General features: G+C 26.2%; 1 protein-coding gene across 1 annotated transcript; it reads right to left on the bottom strand.

Moving 5' to 3' along the window:
* Positions 1 to 1,223: 1,223 nt before the first annotated feature.
* Positions 1,224 to 22,507, bottom strand: LOC124920615 (probable fatty acyl-CoA reductase 4). The gene is made up of 8 exons (XM_047461142.1): positions 22,417 to 22,507; positions 22,228 to 22,331; positions 21,933 to 22,147; positions 21,646 to 21,746; positions 2,068 to 2,260; positions 1,820 to 1,981; positions 1,642 to 1,723; positions 1,224 to 1,538 (listed from the first exon to the last, which is right to left on the bottom strand). The coding sequence occupies exons 1-8, from the start codon at positions 22,505 to 22,507 to the stop codon at positions 1,224 to 1,226; spliced, it is 1,263 nt and encodes a 420-aa protein (XP_047317098.1).
* Positions 22,508 to 23,099: the final 592 nt, after the last annotated feature.

Genomic DNA, 23,099 nt, shown 5'->3' with positions numbered 1-23,099 from the left:
AAATTATAGTCCTTTATTATGGGTTCATTATCACTTTATCCTTCTTCTTAATTCACTATCTTGGTAAACTATATAACCATTAATGTTTTTTTTAATCAGATCACTAGGTCATACTCATACACATTAAGTCAACTAAAAATTAGACATGACAAAGAGTATGATATACAAATTAACTACAAACCTATAACAGATCTTTCAAAGCATGCATATATCTATACTTAAGGAATTATACCCTTAAGCATCAAGGGACCATTTAGCTCATACAAAATATTAGATCAAATCAAAAAGTAAAGACTAAATTAATTTATCGAATTCAAACGGTTATGACTAGACAGGTTCATGATCCATAGAGATATAATATGATGATTAGTGAATATAGGGGTACAAACATGGTGACAATCTGTTCAACTAGTGAAAATGGATTGTCAACATATATTGACCAGTTTCCTTCACTAGTAATCAAATTCGTTAGTGAATCCAAAGGAATTCATACTGGTCAGAGAAACAAAGCTTAATGCTTCTGCCCTTCATTCAATCCAATAAGAAAATAAAACATGTATTATATGAACACATTAAATTACAATTATTATTAGAGAATAAAACATTTATTACAAGCACAACTTTGGTAGCATGAAGATAGTGAAATGATACAATACATAGAAGTATAGAAGAAATAGTTTTTGATGCATTCAAATAACATTACACGAAAATAATAATTAATAATGCAACACAAACCAATACAAATTTATTTAAGGTAAGAAGAGAAGATGAACATCAATAGTTTTAGAAGAACTTTTTCACTGTGGCCGGAAACTGTGTATTCAACAAATAATCCTCCCAATCAATCGACCCCGGATGAAAATCAAACATACTTTCATCTATCTCGTAGATTCTTCTCACCTCCTCTCGTAACTTTTCGGTGTTGTTGTCTTCAAAGCTGTATAAATTAATAATAAATATTGTCTAAATTTGTCTAATCAAACAATATAAACAGAAAAAAAAATATATGGTAATAATTTTGGCTTACATCGACTTGAAATACAGATAAGGTTGGTATACATCAGCGAGCCGTATAAAAAAATTGATACTTTTATTTAGGTTGGTGTATATGCTTTCTATTATTGATAGGCGTGTTACTTTGTTCACCAATTGCAAAACCTGTTCGGTTAACAAAATGATATTGATTTTACATTTTATTGAGCACAAAATTATTAAAAACTTAACTAGATAATAGGTGAAATGAAAGGAGGGTTGTTCACCTTCAATGGCATCAAGTAATAGAATTTCATGTATGTATGGAAGGCAGCAAATGTGTGAAATGATTGAAGTTCGGCAACCTTAATCATCTTACCATTTTTGTCAAACCAAGGATTCATTGTGAAATATTTGAACTTAAGACTTATAAAACAATCCATGTTGATTGGGTTTCTTAAAGAAGAGCCGATGTGATAGATTATTGTATCACGAAGATGTAACTGTTGTTTCATATTCACTATTATTGCACAAATAATTGCATTTACAACCATATCCCCTGGTATCTGAAAATCAAAACCACATTTATTTTCATTTAGTTTTAAAGTTTGATTTTTTATTATCCTTAAAAGGAAATTGGATATATAATAGACAATTAAACATGAGTACCATATCCATATTTGCTTGTGGATCAAATGGGAGGTATTTCGTCATTCCTTTGCCATAAGCTATAATGAATCCATTGATTGATCTATAAGAAAACCAAGAGACCATCTATATTTGAAATTTGTCAATTATGGAATAATGAAAATTGTTTTTCTTAATTAATTCTTGAGAATCTAAATACCCGAAGCCTTGCATCCAACCAGGAAAAGGGTCTTTTAAGGTGCAAGTTACTATAGTTGGGCGCATGATAACCAAAGGAATATCTCCTTTCCAATGTCCTAACCACATTTCAGTCATAGCTTTTGTAAAAACATATGTATTTGGCCAGCCATACTTTTTTGCCCTGTAAAATTCATTCGTGAATAAATTAAATGATATTGATTTATTACGTACACGAAGATCATCAATGATATCCAATTTAATAATAACCTTTGCATGCCCATGTCTTTCATAGCCAACTTAACTTCATTTTCAGTGGCTTTATTAGCCTTAAGTTCACTCAACTGTTCTTCCATCATTTTAATCTCGGTCTCGATGTTTAATCCATCAACTTCATTGAGGCTTTCACCCATATTAAACGGTTTCTCTGATATGTATCCCTCCCTTTCTCCACATACGTAAGCTGACGACAAAGAGAGATTATACACGAAGCTAAATCACACTAGTAAAATATTAGATATTAGCGACAATCAATATCGACCATCTATAAATGAAGTTATATTATCAAAGTTTTGAAACAAAGGAGGGTAGAGGGATCTGACCAGTGGAAACATGGAGAAGCAATTTTAGGTTTGTGCATTTTTGGGCAAAGCTCAAGACGTTCATAGTTCCCTTCAGGTTTGTGTTTATTGCATCATCATATCTGCATTACATATATACATGCATGTCAATATATATATATATATATCAATTTGTCACATTCACTATATTTTCTTTTTCTAATTAAGAATATGATTAATAATTATTTAAAGTACTACCTTCCATCAAATTGGAGAGTGGCGGCAGAATGAACAATAACGTTAATATCCGTAAGCATGTTTTGAAGCATAATATTTGAGTCATCGCCCTTAATCCCGAAATCTAAGGATCTTATGTCCCCAGGAACTGCAACTATTTTTTCAGCAATGAAAGATTTAAGTTCATCTGCTCCCCATTGCTCTCCAACAATTCCAAATAATTCTTTTTCTATCACCTGTTAATTACATTAGTCATGATTACTTTTAATTAATTAGTTAAATGAATTCCATAAATATATTAATTATTAATTACCTCATCTAGTAGGCGTTGATTGGCTGATGAAACATCATCTGCTCTGATTAGAAGATACATTTTCTTGAAATCTGACTGAGTTCTTACCATCTTCTCCACAAATACTATATAATATTGAATATATAATTAATTATACATAAGTAAACAAAGACGTATATATATATATATAATGTAGATACGTACGTTTAGCCAAGAAACCAGTAGCGCCAGTGACCAAAATGGTCATATTATGAAAAAGATGAGGATTTTGCTTATCTTCTGGTAGAGACGCCATTGAAGAAGAGTAGAGTATAATAATAATAATAATAATTAGCTAGGTAACAGGTGGGAGGAGAGAAGGATCCAAATTTATGTGGAAGATAGATGAGGATCATATATATATATATATATATATATATATATTAGATTTTTTTTTATTGATTTCTTACACATTATTAAAACTTAAGCTTTATTTGGTTTTAGATTATTTAAATAAATTTGTTATTTGAAAAAAATAATTATTAGAGATAATTTTGAGGAGTTGTAAATTTTTTTAATAAAAAATCTAAAGGTATATATTAATATATAATGAAAAAAATAAATAATAATTATTTAAAATAAATAATATTTTAATAATTTAATTAAATATATGATGGGTGAGAGGAGAGTGAGTAATCAAGTTTGATTTTGGATATGATATATGATGGGTGAGAGGAGAGTGAGTAATCAAGTTTGATTTTGGTTATTCAAATAAACCTTATTGATGACACCGCCTTATGTTACGTATATGAGTCCTTAGGTATACCTAGTTTTAAAATATTTAATTTTCAAACAAACCAACTCAATTGAGAGCTTATTTTGATTTAGATTATTTGAATAACTTAGAGTGGAAAAATAAAATAATTATGAGTTATAATTTTGAGAATTCCATGGTTTTTTTTGGTAAAAAAATTTAGATAAATAACATAAAAATAATTATTTTAAAAAAATATTTTATCATTTTTGTTAATTAATTAAATAATATGATAGATAAATATGAGAATGAGTGAAATGATATTTGAGTATATTGGGTTATTCAAATAATATTACGATAGTTTGCTATGAATTCATGCTTAATTAATTAAATGACTAAGGCACAAATCCGATTTAATGTACTTTTGAATATGACATTTTAAGCAAGGGCATCTTATTTTTTCACCATCCATATAACCGAGTTGAGTTGTGGTAAATGAAATGAACTCTTGCACTCCTTTTAAAAAATCTTCCATGCCTCCAGGGTTTCTTGTATACATCCAATCACGGTCAGACTTCATTTGTAATTATGTATATAATTTAGATGTACTTCTATTGAAAAAAACACTTATTAAAAGCAAGAAAACAATGATTATCTATTATTATAGATTAAAAGATCTCCATTCACTAAATCAATATGTCTCTATTTAAGTCAATAAATATATATATATATATATATATATATATATATATATATATATATATATATATATATATATATATATATATATATATATATATATATATATATATATAAACATAATTAGTATGAATAGATAAAGTAAGTGATATTGAAGTTTGTAGACATAATTATCTTGAAATACAAAACCAATGTATTGATGTTCTTGATTTTGGTGATCAATGTTTGAAGATCCTCTCTAAAGTGGTAATGAAAGATGGAGTTTTGGAAAAGAAAATAATAGATGAATGATGTAAAATGATAGAGAATGTAAGAAAAATGTAGAGAAAAGATGGAGATAGAATAAAGGAAAATGAAGAAGAAGAATTAAATAAAGTTGGTAAAGAAGTACATGATAGATGTGGTTGGTGAGAAATAATTAATAGGATCAGCATTAATTCTTGCAATACACATCCTATTTGTTAGTGCAAATGCTAATAACAGTATAATTTTCTAAATGGATTAGTGAAAATATTAATGCACACTAACACATGGGATTTTTACTCGAGAGTTCAAAAATAATTTCAATTTATGACATTCAATCTGTACTAGTTCTCACAATATACATCCAAATTATTAGTTTTAGGGCTAATTCATTATAATTTTCTAAATGGATTAGTGCAAATATTAGTACACACTAATATAGAGGATTTCTACCTGAGAGTTCAAAAATAATTACAATTTATGTCATTCGATTGACACTAATTCTTGCAATACATATCCAAATTGGTAATGCAAACGCTAATGCAATATAATTTTCTAAATGGGTTAGTGCAAATACTATTGCGCACAAATATAGGGGAGTTCTACCCGATAGTTCAAAATTAATTATAATTTATGTCATTCGATTTACACTATTTCTCGTAATACACATCCAAATTGTTAGTGCAAACACATATGTAGTATAATTTTCTAAATGAGTTAGTGCAAATACTAGTGCACACTAATACAGGGGGATTTCTACCCGAGAGCTCAAAAATAATTATAATTTATGCTATTCGATCTGAACTATTTTTCGCAATACACATCCAAATTATTAGTGCAAACGCTAATGCAATATATTTTTTTAAATGAGTTAGTGCAAATATTTGTGCACATTAATATAACAGAATTCTACCCAAGAGTTCAAAAATAATAACATAAAGTCATTCGATTTCCATTAATTCTCGCAATACACGTCCAAATTGTTAGCGCAAACACTAATGAAGTATAATTTTCTAAATGGGTTAGTGCAAAAATTAGTGCACACTAATACAGGGGATTTGTACCTGAAAGTTCAAAAATATAAATTTATATACTTTATTGTAAATGTTGTTGCGGAAAGATCATGAACGATTTTATTTAATAAGTATAACAACTAAGTTTGCACTAATGGGTATGAAAACATTTGAAAATATATTTTAAGTATAAATTTATATAATTTACTGCAAATGTAATTGCAAATAATTTATAAACGATTATTTTTAATAGAAATATCAATTATCTTTGCACTGATAGGTATAAAAACATTTGAAAATATATCCTAAGTATAAATTTATATATATTAATGCAAATTCTATTACGAACAATTTATGAACAATTATATTTAATAAGACTAGCAAGTTTGCACTGATGAGTATTAAATTTAATAACTTACTGTAAATTATATTGCAAGCTAATTATAAACGATTATTTTCAATAGAAATAGCATTTATGTTTGCACGTGGGTATGAAAATAATTAATAAGTATAAATTTATATAAATTAATGCAAATCTTATTGTGAAAGTATTTCAAATACTTAAAAAAATATTTAAAAAATATAAAATACTAGTGTAATATATTTTGCAATGATATTCTATCATTGTACTGCAGATTTAGTTGCGAATAAATTATTTATTTGTGTTACTGCAATATGTAGTACACATTTAATTAACAAAACCATTACAGTTATTTCATATTTATATTTACAATTATAACAGTCCTATGTGTATATTATTTGATGTAATAGTTAATAAAAATATAACTTATTGTTAAATATTTTGTAAACATTGAAGTTTAATTTATTTTGCGAAAATATGTTGTCGAAATTTTTTTTGTAGTGAATTCAAATTGATTGAGGCATTAGTTAAATTTGTAATAAATTTTAAATAAATATTTTTTCATTCTCTCCTTAAATATTTAATTTTTTCATTTATTTTGTAATTTTTATCGTTTTTTTCTCTAAAAATATTTTAGAATAAAAAATACTTTTCATAACAATCTAAGCATTTAATAAGACTAAAATAATAATAAATTAATAATATAATTCAATTATTAATCATAGTAAAAAATTATAAGATTGGTATACTTTGGAAAGAAAATAATTAAATAATGCAATACTCTAGTGGTTAAACATAGAAAAATGAATATTTAAAAAAAAATATTTAATTTAAGAAAAATAATAGATTAATAAATAAAATTGTTAAAAAAAATAAAAATAAAATAAAAAAGAATAAAAAAAGTTTACAATTTTTTTTCTTAAATTGTTAATTAGATGATTTCTAACCAATCCAAGATTACAAGTTCAATTACTACTTAAAATGTTTTAAGTTAGAACATTATTGTAAGTGATTTGTGCATTGTGCCTAAACAGTTGAATTCGACTCGGACAAGTCGTGTTAGACTTTCAATCGTATTGTGTTATGTCATGTCTTAATCTTATGCGTGTCGTATCGTATCTTAACCCACTCAAAATATTATGATCTACGTACGAGTTCTTTTGTGTCGTGTTAATTCGTATCCACGAGTTTATTCGTGTCGAGTTAAGTCGTGTTTCATGTTATTTTTACTAAAGTTTCGACTTAATCGTGTCGATGTTCGTTTTCATGTGTGTCATGTCCACTCAAAATATTATGATCCACGGGTTCTTTCGTGTCGTGTTAATTCGTATCCACGATTTTATTCATGTCGAGTTAAGTCGTGTTTAAATTCGTGTTTAAATTCGTGTTTCGTGTTATTTCCACTAGAGTTTCAACTTAATTGTATCGTGTAGATGTCCATTTTCATTTGTGTCATGTCGTTTATTGAAACACTCATATTAATTAATTAATTATACATTAAATTATATTGTTAGTAAAAAATATAAAACATAATTGTTTAATTTATTTTAACTTAGAAAATTTAAATGAATTTAATTTGTTAAATGTGTTAAATATATTATTTAAAAAACTAATTAATATGTTAAATATGTAAGATGTGTAGATATAAATTTTAACATATAGTTTCATAAATAATAATTTGAATGTCAATTATATAAAATATATTTTAAAATTTACAAATAATTATTCAAATAAAATTAGTTAATAATTTATTAATTGAATGAAAATGTAAATATATTTAATTTGAGAATGTTAATGTAAAAGTGGGTAGTTTAAGAATGAAAATTGGAAAGATATGGGTAGTTTGAGGTAGGAAATGAGAAAGGTGAATAAAAATTTAATGGATTTGTAGTTGACATATTTTTTAATATATATTATTAAATTAAATTATTATAATATACTTATTATTTAATGTATAAATAATAATTGAACTTATAAAATTATTTACAATTTTAAAAATAAATAAATCAATAAAAATAATATCGGAGAGAATTATTTGAAAACTCAAATTTCTATTCATATAATTTATTTTTTATATTTATATTTAATTTAATTAGTATTATTTAAGTTAATAAATAATTTTAAAATTTTAATTTAGAAGATTTAGTTTTAATTATATATATTACAATTATAAAATTAAATAATTTATTAACTTAATGAGAATGTAACTAGATTTAGAGAAAATATTAATCTTAAGTTGAGTAGCTTAGGTCTCGTGAATAATTGTGTTTATGTAGTTTCGTGTGTATACTCGTGCTGATGTTATGTCTATACTCATATTGTGTTTATGTCAACTTGTGATTGTGTTATGATTGTATAAACTCATTATCGTGTCATGATTGTGTCGTCTCGTGCTTGTATCGTGTCCAGCCCATGACCCAAATGAGATAATATCGGATCGTGTCGTTCCATACTAATATCGTGTTGTATCGTGTCGGTTCGTATTGATTCAACATATTGTTCAGCTTTAGATCCGACTAACTCTATAAAGTAAAATAAATAAATAAATAATATTGTGAATGAAAAATTCAATAAATACAAAGTATGATTTCAAAATTATGTATACAATTGAAGGGTGAATTGATATATTAGCCTATTTTAATATATATAACCTAACTTGAAGGTACTCGTTAAGTAAATAAATATTTACCATTTTCTTTCTATAAAAAAAAGTTTGAAAAAAAGTGAAAAGTCATCATATTTAGAATATAAATGGCGTTTTTAACTTTTTGTTTATTTTTTCACCAATCATATTTGAGTTTGTATTTTATTCGGTACTAGTCGAATCCGATTTTTTATTTCAAATTTTTATAATTCAAATAATACTCTCAATCTTCAGTGGATCGCTTAATGTTTATACACTTCAATCGTGTTGGTGATAATTTCTTAAGTCTGTATTCATCTCCTTCTTGGTATCAAAGGAGATCCATAGTTCATTTTTTTCTCTTATAAGGAGTTTTAGAATTTATCTTTCATATGAACGACATTTTATACTATCTTCTAATTATTTTTAATTTTCTATAGGTTTCTTGTTTTTTTACCATATTTGTATATAGTCATTTTTTATTTAGCAAAAAAAAATTCGGCTTTGGTTACCAACCCTTGGAAAAAGATAATTTTACTGTCGCTCAGAATTCTAGGCAGTGATTCTTCTAACACCACTTAATTGGTTTATTCGACTTTCTCTCGTTCATCATTAATTGTTATTAAATTTAAATGAGTTCAAGTTGGAGTTATTCTAAAGAAATCACGTGATTTGTGAATTAATATTTAATCTTTGTAAATTTATATTATGTAACGTTAAGATTTATTTTTTAGATATTATATTATTTGTTAATTTATATTTTATACATAATTATTTATTTGATTGAATGAGAATTACTTATTTGTTAGAATATATATATATATATATATATATATAACTTCTCTTATTTTAATATAAATTAATTTCCACTCTAATTCAATCAACCCGTTCATGCCAAATGGATAGACAGCCCTTTATGGGACTTTTAGAAAAAATAAATAAATGGAAAGCAAAATATAACAAAACAAAATAATTAGATAAAAGAAATTAAATTATAATAATAAAATATTTAAAAACAATTGTTAGCTTAATTAGTTAAAAGTTAATTGTTTTATATGTAAAGTTAATTTATATAAATACAAATATATATATATATATATATAAGTTTAGTTTATATATTTATAAATGAAATTGAACCAATTTCATTGATGAATTTGATATTTAACCATTATTTAATACGTTTTAGCATCTTATCTTAAACGTGGTATATGTGTTCACAGTTAGAACGCAAAATAAAACAAGGGTCTTACTTTGCTATACTTTTTTTTAGTTTGTAACAGTATAGTATACCTATAACATTTTTATACAAATAATGATAATTATGGATCAATTAGATTAAGTTTATTAATTCAAACTTATTTATTAAACGTTTAGATACGATTTGATAACATTTAAATTATTCAAAATACTAATTTTAGTGTGTTTAATACGTTTAATCGCTTCAACTTATTATAAATATTTGTTTTAGATTATTTTTCAAATATGCAATTATATTTAATTTTATTTATTCACAATAATTATTCTTATTATAGTAATGTATTACTCAATGATGATTTATTTAATTTATAAGAATCAAACTAGTTCTATATATAACTAGCATATATCCCGTGCATTTACACGAGTAATAATTTAAAAAATCGTAAAAAACAAAATATTACGGTAAAAATGTGATAGTATTTTTAATTTGATTTTTAACCGTTTTAAGTTTATGGGTGGGTCAACCCACAATCCGACTCAAGTATTCATTTACTCTCACATTGCAGAACAATCTCTAAAATAATTAATACAGTTTGATTCCTCAACTCAATTAGTTTGACCTTTAGAGTCCACTTCTTTCTCATACTACGAGTGAAAGGGAAAATGTAAAGATTACCATTAAAATAGCTCAGACGAGACTTACCATATACATACGAATTATGTCCACTATCTATATAAATATGACAGAATTCTTTCATTATTACTCACTAATAATAGTGAAATCTATAGTGCATAGTCAAAAGAGAATGATAACCGATTAAAAACTATTGATGAACCACTACGTTCATCAAATTTGGTGTTGAATTTAAAATATAAAGTGTTATTAGCATAGTTGGTTAAAATATTATACTTGTTTTGTTATGTTGCAAGTTCAAACCATACATATAGCATTTTTAATTTTATTTTTAACCGTTTTAAGTGTATGAGCGGGTCAACCCACAATTCAACCTAATTAAGTATCCATTTACTCTCACATATATATCAAATTAACCACAGCTCTCACTAGTAAAAAAATAACATTTAAGGGCGATTCTTACCGCCGTTATTGCATAATTTACCGATGTTAAAAGACAATTACGGCGGTAAAATTACCGTAGTCAACCGCCATTAATAATTCCGTCGTTAAAGAGATTTTGACAATTAAGGGAGGTAAATTTACCGCAGATACTAGCCTTTAACTGCGGTTTATAAAACCGCAATTAATAGTCTCTAACTACGGTTTATAAAACCGCAGTTAATAGTCTCTAACTACGGTTCCTAAAACCGTAGTAAATTGTTTACTTATAAAGGCGGGATTTTCACCGCAAGTAATAGTTTCTAACAGCGGTTTAAAAACCGCAGTTAATAGTGGCTATAAAGGCGGTACAAAAAGCGTAGTTAATAGTTAGTTAGTTATAAATGCAATATTTTTACCGTAAGTAATAGTCTTTAAAATCTGTTTAAAAATCGCAATTAATAGTGTTCATAAGTTAACAGTTAGTTGGCTATGTATAAAACCGCAGTTAATAGTCTATGTATATTTTTATTGTAAATCATTGTCTCTAATTACGGTTTAAAGATAGCGGTTAATTATAAGTGTTAATTGTCAATTGACAACAATAAAAATCATTCAAAATAATATTATATAATTAACACTCTATTTTTATATTATAATATTATCTAAAAATATAATTACATCAAAATATAATTATATAATATTCATACAAAATAAAAATTATTATATCAATAAAAATGATCAAATCCCAAAATTTTAAACAACTTCTCTTCCTTTTCTTCCTTCCTCCCCAATCTATAAAACATTCAAATAAAAATTTATCAATTAGTAAAATTTATCAATTAGTAACAAATTACACTTTTTTACTCTCTTTTAACAAGTAAAAACTAAGTAAAATATTTTCTATATTAAATAAATTGATATAAATTACATATGATAAATTCATTGGAAGAGAGAATTCATACTGCTAATGTTGCGCCTGCAAATTTCCCTCAAAGAAATTTTATTGTTCCATCTCTTTGTCCTTCTTGTCTTAAATTGGACGCTAAAAGAGATCACTGAAATAAAATCATGAAGAAAAATGAGGAAATGAATTTAGCTTCAGTTCTTTCGAATTTATATCAATGACAACCACATTATGATTAACCTAAAATTCATAAATAAAGTTAATTATATTCATGACCCAATTTCTTGTAATGCTTATATTAATACACAATAACACAACTTAATAAATGCGTCTTTACAAACCTACAAATAATCATTATCTCCAAGATGGAGGAGCTGGCCGATGAAACAAAAGTACTAGTACTTACAATTTTGCATAAATCTTCTTCAAATGTACCAGAGAGCCAGGTGAAGCTATGCAGAAATCTTCTTCAAATGTACGAGGGAGTAAGGTGAAGCGCAAGAAAGATAATATGGAATGTAGATAATGCTAGAGAATAGGGAATTTTGATAATGCTCGATAGGTTGAAGCTCCACACAAAGAGGAAGGTGAAACCGTGGAGAAAAAAAAGGAGGACTGGGTGAAGTGGAATAAATAACCCTTAATTCCTTAATATTTTTGTTATTTTATATAATTAAAAATTACATAATATTAAATGCAATAATTTTCAATTATATTTATAAATTTTCATATTATATAATATTATATGCATTTCATTTTTTAATTAAATTCTTATATTTTTTTATTTATATTTAAAAATTATAAATATAATTTTATTTTATCTACTTATAAGTATAAATATTATAAAAAATAAACACTAATATTAATTAAAACTGATATATAATTATAAATTTTATATACAATAATTTTTTATAAAAAATATTTATATTCTCGTATTATAAAGTTTATATTTTTTCGTCGCTTTTATTATTACTTATGATTAACAGATTATTAACCATCCTAGTTATCTAAATATATACCTAAGCATTAGTTATCTAAATATATACCTAGTTCAAAATTGTGATATGACTTGTCACATTTCAGTAAAATAAAAATTAGGAAAAAATAATTATAACATGATTTAGTACATCCATAAATAAAGAATTCATCCTATTGATAATTTCTTTTATAATCTTGAAAGTTAAAAAGCATTAACTTTATCTTAAGGCATCTAAAGTTGTTTTAAATAAGAATCGAACCGGCCCATCACTTTTGATGTCTTAGCCTATTCATAATTCTATAATATAATATAACGACACAATACTCTTCTAGACTAGCAAATAACTCATTTATTTAAAACAAACAACAACATTTTACAATATATTCTTTTATCTTACAATAATGGCCTAATGCTTTCCAAGTGTAGAGGCATAAAGTTTGTTACACGCATGCATATTCAACTAGATTAGAAATTATAGTCCTTTATTATGGGTTCATTATCACTTTATCCTTCTTCTTCACTATCTTGGTAAACTATATATAACCATTAATGTTTTTTTAATTAGATCACTCGGTCATACACATTAAGTCAACTAAAAATTAGACATGACAAAGAGTATGATATACAAATTAACTACAAACCTATAACAGATCTTTCAAAGCATGCATATATCTATACTTAAATTAAGGAATTATACCCTTAAGCATCAAGGGACAATTTAGCTCATACAAAATATTAGATCAAATCAAAAAGTAAAGACTAAATTAATTTATCGAATTCAAACGGTGTTGACTAGACAGGTTCATGATCTATAGAGATATAATATGATGATTAGTGAATATAGGGGTACAAACATGGTGACAATCTGTTCAACTAGTGAAAATGGATTGTCAACATATATTGACTGACCAATTTCTTCACTAGTAATTGTTAGATATATTGTCTTGAAATAACAGAAAAATATATATACATACGATGTTACAAATAAATAAAAATAAAATAAGATATACGAAGAACAATATCACCGTATTTGATGGTTGATTCGAGGCATGCGTTAGACACATTTCCCTTAAAACAGTTCCACCGTCTCCCCATGTGCTAGAGTTTATCACAGATGGCTGTCTCCCGTGGTACAACGAATCTAGTAGTGATTCAGCACCGAAATCACTACACAACGAGCTTGATAAAGTACCTGAACTATCACCGGGTTTCAACGGAAAAATCGAACAAAGAACTCGAAGAACACTCACAAAACAAGAAGAAGACTTTTGGAATTCTAGTGTGAGAAAAAAAATATAAGATAATGAAGAAGAAGTTTTTGATTTGAGATGAGAAGTCTTATATTGTTGAAAGTTAAACCATTAAATAAAATCATCATTTGATCCAACAGTTGGCATTGTCTGCCTCTTCATTACCTTAACGTTTTTCTCTTCATTAAAGAGTAATTGTTTGCCAAAACAATTAAGACATTTACAATTCAATACTAACATTACACGGTTTTCCAATTTGTTAATAATAATATAAATTATCATAATAAATAATAATAATAATAATAATAACAAACTCATGTAAGTTACACTACAAATTAACAACATTTTTTTAATTGGTCATCAAGGCATTTTAGATCAATTAATTTAAATTAATTGATTTAAATTATACATTTGGATCAAATTTCACCCTTTAATTCACGTTTGAATTTAATGTGAATTTGATTTGATTTTATTATCCATATTCTAATTTCCATTCATTAATGGAATTTATAGAACTAGTTTAAAAATTCCAACAATCCCCCACATTAATGGAAATTGAAAGATTAACCCGGTGAAGGTTCAACAGTTGAATTCTACATAGGATAGGTAGGTGTAACCCTTTGAACCTTCTCTTGTGAAAGCATATAACTTTACTAGCTGATTAGTAGACTCGATGTCCTTGAACTATTCTGACTTTTGTGTAAACGATTACACACTTTCACATAGAATTCTCCCTGATACATGTCAAGCTCTCATGGATGTGTCCATTTTGGCCATGGAACACGTGCCTGGTTCTGTGAGAGGGTCTAGAATTGAGCCGTGCAATTCTTTCGAAGCAGCCCCACTTCTCCCTCACATAGGTGATCTCTTTGCTCACAAAGAATCATTAAAAGCGATATGCTTATCCTCGTCAAAATATATATTGTTTCGTTATAGGATTAATCCTCAACAATAACTTTCCAAGTTAGTACAATTAGGTTGTCCCATTGAACCTAGTTCTTGGGATCTCCAGTCTGCATAGGTTGGGTTTTCCTTCATACCAACTTATAGTAGGCTAATGTCTCACAAGACTTCAAACTATCTCTCTATTCAATAATCTGATTAGTGGATCCACAATGTTATCTTTGACTTACATAATTAAATTTGATATCTTCATTAAAGAGTATAGTCTAATGACATTATGTCTAAGACGTGTATGTCTAAACTTGTCACTGACTCTAAGCTTGTCCAATTTCTAATTACTATCACAATAGCTAGAAATTTATGTTGGTACATTCTTAGTTAACCTTGGAACATCTTCTAATAAAAAGCATAGTCATCCGTACATGCTTATCATTTAATTTTTTATGAAAATATTGTTCACTTGGCTAACTAGTAGACAAAATGTCTTTGAACTATTCTTCCTTCGTGTAAACGATTATATATTTTACATAAAAATATTTTATTTTTCGACATAAGTCAAAAATATAGATTATAACGTTTAATCTATCCATCATAAGTTTCTTAGAAGATTTCCATACGTAGATTGCACTTTTAAGTGTAAACATATTCACTTTAAGACGTAAAGTCTTTCATTTAATAATATCAATATATCATTTGATAATAGCATGATATTTCGTTTAGTGCAATTAATATCCTTTATGGATTTAATCATTTTTATCATAATTTTCAACGATAAAAATATTGTACAAAAGACACGTAATGAAATAATTTTCATTGTCTTCATGATATACATAATTGTCACATACACTTTTTAATAAAGGTATGATCAAATTTTTATATCATTATTATAAAATTTGTTATAAGTCATATCAAGACTTTATAAACTTTCTTTTTCATTTATTTCATAAAATCCTTTTGAAGACATTGTTTCTTTATAGTTTTATGAAAATAATGTCAAAATATGACACGTTTCTTGATTTCAAAATCCTCAAATCTAAAATATCGATTTGAACACCAACTCAGCAAATATAAACAAGACATTTTCTTGTTATTTTCTTTCTTTTTGTAAAGTTGCGCAACTTTATCTTTTATAGAGAACATATTTCTCTAACAATAAATTATCTTTTTATTTATCATAATATACATAATTATTTTTGTGTTATAATCAATAAAAATATTTGCCCCCACATTCGTGTTGGTACCCTTTTTTTAAATCACACACTTATATGATTTAAATCAATGATTTTATAATCAAGAAATTGTCACACAATTCTTTTACAAATTTCTTTTGTTATATTTATCATACAATGAATAAGATAACTATATCATAAATATTTAATTGAATAAAATATAATTTCTATACAAGAGATTAGAATGTTTATTCATATATAAATCATTCTTCACATAATCTCTACATAAGAAATTAAAATATTCAATCAATTAAAATATTTATTTCAACACTTAATTTCTATAAAAAGAAATTAGAATATTTAATCAAATAAATATTCACCATATCACATGATTTCTACAAAAAAATCATAATGTTTCAAACATCTTTGACCGAAGCCGCTTAAACATTTATTTTCGATTGCACGTTTGCATCCCAAAATATCGGCACGTTTGCCACATTATTCTCAAATCAAACAAGACTTTTCTTGTAATTATTTGATTTCAAAATATCAAATTCAATAAATCTTTATGTTACAATTAAACAATGTATATCAAATATATTATATTATACCAAATTTAATATATCCATATATATGTTATTATATATTATTGCTTCATGAATTTTTGTTACCACAACAAAACAACTATAATATATATAGTCAATAACATAGAAACGTAATCAAATAAATAATATGTCATATATTATTAAACAAATATATATACAATTTCATTTATCATTAAAAATACGTTTAAAAAATACATGATAATTAATTAGAATATTAATTATTACACTTAATTAGAATGTTGATCATATATCTGTAATCAAATATAAAACTAACTAATTATAAAAATAAATAATCATGTCATCAATTATTCGTTTCTTAATTAATTAGATGACCTTTAACATTCTTTAACAATTCTTTGTCAATCAAAGAATACAATTTGTGACAAATTTCAAAATTATCTATTAAAATAAAAATAGATAGAAAATAAATCTTAATTTATATATATATAAATTTCTAGATAATCATACTTATTATGAATAACATGAATCATCATATTATTAGCTAATATGCATGATTTATAATAATAATCAATTAGCAATATGATCAAATAAAACATAACTACAAATGTACCTCATGTCTTAATCGAAGTAATTACATTATCGTGTTATGAACGATAATCCACGTGAAGCGGCAATGCTCAAAACAAATCTAGGTGGATCATTTTCACCGAGATAATTCTTGCGAAAATATTTCGACTTACATTATTGTCTCTTTCAATGCATGATTAGAATAAGTTCTAACACAAACAACTTATTTAATCTCAAGAAATTAAAATTTCTATACTCAATTTATTTCATAATTTCTACATAAGAAATTATAATGATTTCAACATTCATAATTAATGTCATTTAGACAAATCATGTTTTTTTTTTATAAGAAATCATTATGAACACATTAATCTCATAATTTTTACACAAGAAAATTATAATGATTTTCACATCAAGACTCAAGTCTGAATTTTATAAAGAAATCATTAACTACACCATTCATCTCCAACATCAATGGATAGAGTCATTTTAAGGAGTCAGATTTCTACCAAGAAATCATTGACTATCCATTCATCTCATAATTTCTACAAGAAATTGGAATGGTTTCAACATCAATACCTTTAACAAGTCTGATTTCTACAAAGAAATCATTGACTATCCCATTCATCTCATAATTTCTACACAAGAAATTTGAATGGTTTCAATATCAATGACAACTAAAGTCATTTTAACTAGTCCGATTTCTATAAAGAAATCATTGACTACCCCCATTCAACTCATAATTTCTACACAAGAAATTGGAATGGTTTTTAACATCAATGACCACTGTCATTTTAACAAATCTGATTTCTACAAAAGAAATCATCTCATCAGCTGTCATCAGCTGGATTCGAACACATGACCTCTTTTCCTCCACGCCTCATTGCACCTCTTTTCCTCCACGCCTCATTGTGTCTAAATTTTGAACCACTGTGCCAATGCACCCTTTCAATGTTATATTACTGTTTACGACCTTTTATCTTCTTTTTAGAGAAACTTAATTTTCTCTTCTTTTTGACTTAAACTCTGTCAAACAATGAATATATACACATTTAAAACCATAATAAAATGTAATATATAAAACAATGTATAAATAAAGATATCATCTCTTTATTTATTAAATCATCCTACCATATTCTTATTAATTATATTGTTTAATTAAAAAGAAGGTATATATTATAATTAATTATTTTAAAACTGAAACCATATGTTTCAATTATAATTAATTTTAACACCATAAATTTTATAAAAATTGAAAGCTAACATATTAGTTTCTTTCTTATTTTCATTCATTATTATTAATAATTTTAATAACCAAACAAATCATTAAATAAGACTGAACAAATTAAATTATTGTGTTCTAATTTATTTTCTATATAACATTTGTATAATGAATATACAAATTAATGTTTCTTGAGAAAATTTTTATATCAAAATATATTAGCTTATAAAACTAAGTTTTAACAGCATAAGAACATATGTGTTAATAATCAAACATATTTATATGCAATAAAGACTTATCTTTATTAGTTGATTCCTTAAGATGAATCTTTTTCATTTTTTCGAAATGAACATCATCTCTTCCGCAACACCGCGACTCGTATTTCTGAAACATCAAAGACAAAAAATATATTCGATGGTGCAAGCTCTTAAATAGATTAGCACAAAGGAACTGTATTAAGATTGTTAGATATATTGTCTTGAAATAACAGAAAAATATATATACATACGATGTTACAAATAAATAAAAATAAAATAAGATATACGAAGAACAATATTACCGTATTTGATGGTTGATTCGAGGCATGCGTTAGACACATTTCCCTTAAAACAGTTCCACCGTCTCCCCATGTGCTAGAGCTTATCACAGATGGCTGTCTCCCAGGGTACAACGAATCTAGTAGTGATTCAGCAGCGAAATCACTACACAACGAGCTTGATAAAGTACCTGAACTATCACCGGGTTTCAACGGAAAAATCGAACAAAGAACTCGAAGAACACTTACAAAACAAGAAGAAGACTTTTGGAATTCTAGTGTGAGAAAAAAAATATAAGATAATGAAGAAGAAGTTTTTGATTAGAGATGAGAAGTCTTATATTGTTGAAAGTTAAACCATTAAATAAAATCATCATTTGATCCAACAGTTGACATTGTCTGCCTCTTCATTACCTTAACGTTTTTCTCTTCATTATAGAGTAATTGTTTGCCAAAACAATTAAGGCATTTACAATTCAATACTAACATTACATGGTTTTCCAATTTGTTAATAATAATATAAATTATCATAACAAATAATAAAAATAATAATAACAAACTCATGTAAGTTACACTACAAATTAACAATATTTTGTTAATTAGTCATCAAGTCATTTTAGATCAATTAATTTAAATTAATTGATTTAAATTATACATTTGGATCAAATTTCACCCTTTAATTCACGTTTGAATTTAATGTAAATTTGATTTGATTTTATTATCCATATTCTAATTTCCATTCATTAATGGAATTTATAGAACTAGTTTAAAAATTCCAACAGTAATCAAATTCGTTAGTGAATTCAAAGGAATTCATACTGGTCAGAGAAACAAAGCTTAATGCTTCTGCCCTTCATTCAATCCAATAAGAAAATAAAACATGTATTATATGATGAACACATTAAATTAAAATTATTATTAGAGAATAAAACATTTATTACAAGCACAACTTTGGTAGCATGATCAAGATAGTGAAAGGATACAATACATAGAAGTATAGAAGAAATAATTTTTGATGCATTCAAAGAACATTACATGAAAATAATAATTAATAATATTGCAACACAAACCAATACAAATTTATTTAAGGTAAGAAGAGAAGACGAACATCAATAGTTTTAGAAGAACTTTTTCACTGTGGCCGGAAACTGTGTATTCATAAGATAATCCTCCCAATCAATAGACTTCGGATGAAAATCAAACATACTTTCATCTATCTCGTAGATTCTTCTCACCTCCTCTCGTAACTTTTCGGTGTTTTTGTCTTCAAAACTGTATAAATTAATAATAAATATTGTCTAAATTTGTCTAATCAAACAATATAAACAGAAAAAAAAAATATGGTAATAATTTTGGCTTACATCGACTTGAAATACAGATAAGGTTGGTATACATCAGCGAGCCGTATAAAAAAATTGATACTTTTATTTAGGTTGGTGTATATGCTTTCTATTATTGATAGGCGTGTTACTTTGTTCACCAATTGCAAAACCTGTTCGGTTAACAAAATGATATTGATTTTACATTTTATTGAGCACAAAATTATTAAAAACTTAACTAGATAATAGGTGAAATGAAAGGATGGTTGTTCACCTTCAATGGCATCAAGTAATAGAATTTCATGTATGTATGGAAGGCAGCAAATGTGTGAAATGATTGAAGTTCGGCAACCTTAATCGCCTTACCATTTTTGTCCAACCAAGGATTCATTGTGAAATATTTGAACTTAAGACTTATAAAACAATCCATGTTGATTGGGTTTCTTAAAGAAGAGCCGATGTGATAGATTATTGTATCACGAAGATGTAACTGTTGTTTCATATTCACTATTATTGCACAAATAATTGCATTCACAACCATATCCCCTGGTATCTGAAAATCAAAACCACATTTCTTTTCATTTAGTTTTAAAATTTGACTTTTTTATATATTGTCCTTAAATGAAATTGGATACATAATAGACAATTAAACATGAGTACCATGTCCATATTTGCTTGTGGATCAAATGGGAGGTATTTCGTCATTCCTTTGCCATAAGCTATAATGAATCCATTGATTGATCTATAAGAAAACCAAGAGACCATCTATATTTGAAATTTGTCAATTATGGAATAATGAATAGTTTTTTTTTTTTTTTTATCAATTCTTGAGAATCTAAATACCCGAAGCCTTGCATCCAACCAGGAAAAGGGTCTTTTAAGGTGCAAGTTACTATAGTTGGGCGCATGATAACCAAAGGAATATCTCCTTTCCAATGTCCTAACCACATTTCAGTCATAGCTTTTGTAAAAACATATGTATTTGGCCAGCCATACTTTTTTGCCCTGTAAAATTCATTCGTGAATAAATTAAATGATATTGATTTATTACACGAAGATCATCAATGATATCCAATTCAATAATAACCTTTGCATGCCCATGTCTTTCATAGCCAACTTAACTTCATTTTCAGTGGCTTTCTTAGCCTTAAGTTCACTCAATTGTTCTTCCATCATTTTAATCTCGGTCTCGATGTTTAATCCATCAACTTCATTGATGCTTTCACCCATGCTAAACGGTTTCTCTGATATGTATCCCTCCCTTTCTCCACATACGTAAGCTGACGACAAAGAGAGATTATACACGAAGCTAAATCACACTAGTAAAATATTAGTTATTAGCGACAATCAATATCGACCATCTATAAATGAAGGTATATTATCAAAGTTTTGAAACAAAGGAGGGTAGAGGGATCTGACCAGTGGAAACATGGAGAAGCAATTTTAGGTTTGTGCATTTTTGGGCAAAGGTCAAGACGTTCATAGTTCCCTTCAGGTTTGTGTTTATTGCATCATCATATCTGCATTATTCACATATTACATATATACATGCATGTCAATATATATATCAATTTGTCACATTATTCACATATTACATATATACATGCATGTCAATATATATATATATATATATCAATTTGTCACATTATTATTCACTATATTTTCTTTTTCTAATTAAGATGATTAATAATTATTTAAAGTACTACCTTCCATCAAATTGGAGAGTGGCGGCAGAATGAACAATAACGTTAATATCCGTAAGCATGTTTTGAAGCATAATATTTGAGTCATCACCCTTAATCCCGAAATCTAAGGATCTTATGTCCCCAGGAACTGCAACTATTTTTTCAGAAATGAAAGATTTAAGTTCATCTGCTCCCCATAACTCTCCAACAATTCCAAATAATTCTTTTTCTATCACCTGTTAATTACATTATTCATGATTACTTTTAATTAATTAATTAATTATTAAATTCCAGAAATATATTAATTATTTATTACCTCATCTAGTAGGCGTTGATTGGCTGATGAAATATCATCTGCTCTGATTAGAAGATACATTTTCTTGAAATCTGATTGAGTTCTTACCATCTTCTCCACAAATACTATATATATAATATTGAATATATAATTAATTATACATAAGTAAACAAAGACGTATATATATATATATATAATGTAGATACGTACGTTTAGCCAAGAAACCAGTAGCGCCAGTGACCAAAATGGTCATATTATGAAAAAGATGAGGATTTTGCTTATCTTCTGGTAGAGACGCCATTGAAGAAGAGTAGAGTATAATAATAATTAGCTAGGTAACAGGTGGGAGGAGAGAAGGATCCAAATTTATGTGGAAGATAGATGAGGATCATATATATATATATATATATATATATATATATATATATATATATATATATATATATATATATATATATATATATATATATATATATATATATATATATTTATATATATATATATTAGATTTTTTTTATTGATTTCTTACACATTATTAAAACTTAAGCTTTATTTGGTTTTAGATTATTTAAATAAATTTATTATTTTAAAAAATAATTATTAGTGATAATTTTGAGGAGTTGTAAATTTTTTTAATAAAAAATTTAAAGGTATATATTAATATATAATGGAAAAAAATAAAAAGTAATTATTTAAAATAAATAATATTTTAGTATTTTAATTAATGAATTGAATAATACATCTAATGGGTAAGGCGAGAGAGAATGGGTAAGGCGAGAGAGGGTGAGTAATCACTTTCCCAAGCCAAATTAGACCTAATTATTGATGACACCGCCTTATGTTACGTATATCAGTCCTTAGGTATACCTAGTTTTAAAATATTTAATTTTCAA

Source organism: Impatiens glandulifera, chromosome 1, assembly GCF_907164915.1.
Source record: "Impatiens glandulifera chromosome 1, dImpGla2.1, whole genome shotgun sequence".
In the NCBI taxonomy this organism is placed as follows: domain Eukaryota; kingdom Viridiplantae; phylum Streptophyta; class Magnoliopsida; order Ericales; family Balsaminaceae; genus Impatiens; species Impatiens glandulifera.
Note: the sequence above shows the minus strand (reverse complement) of the source record. Positions and strands in the feature narration are given on the sequence as shown.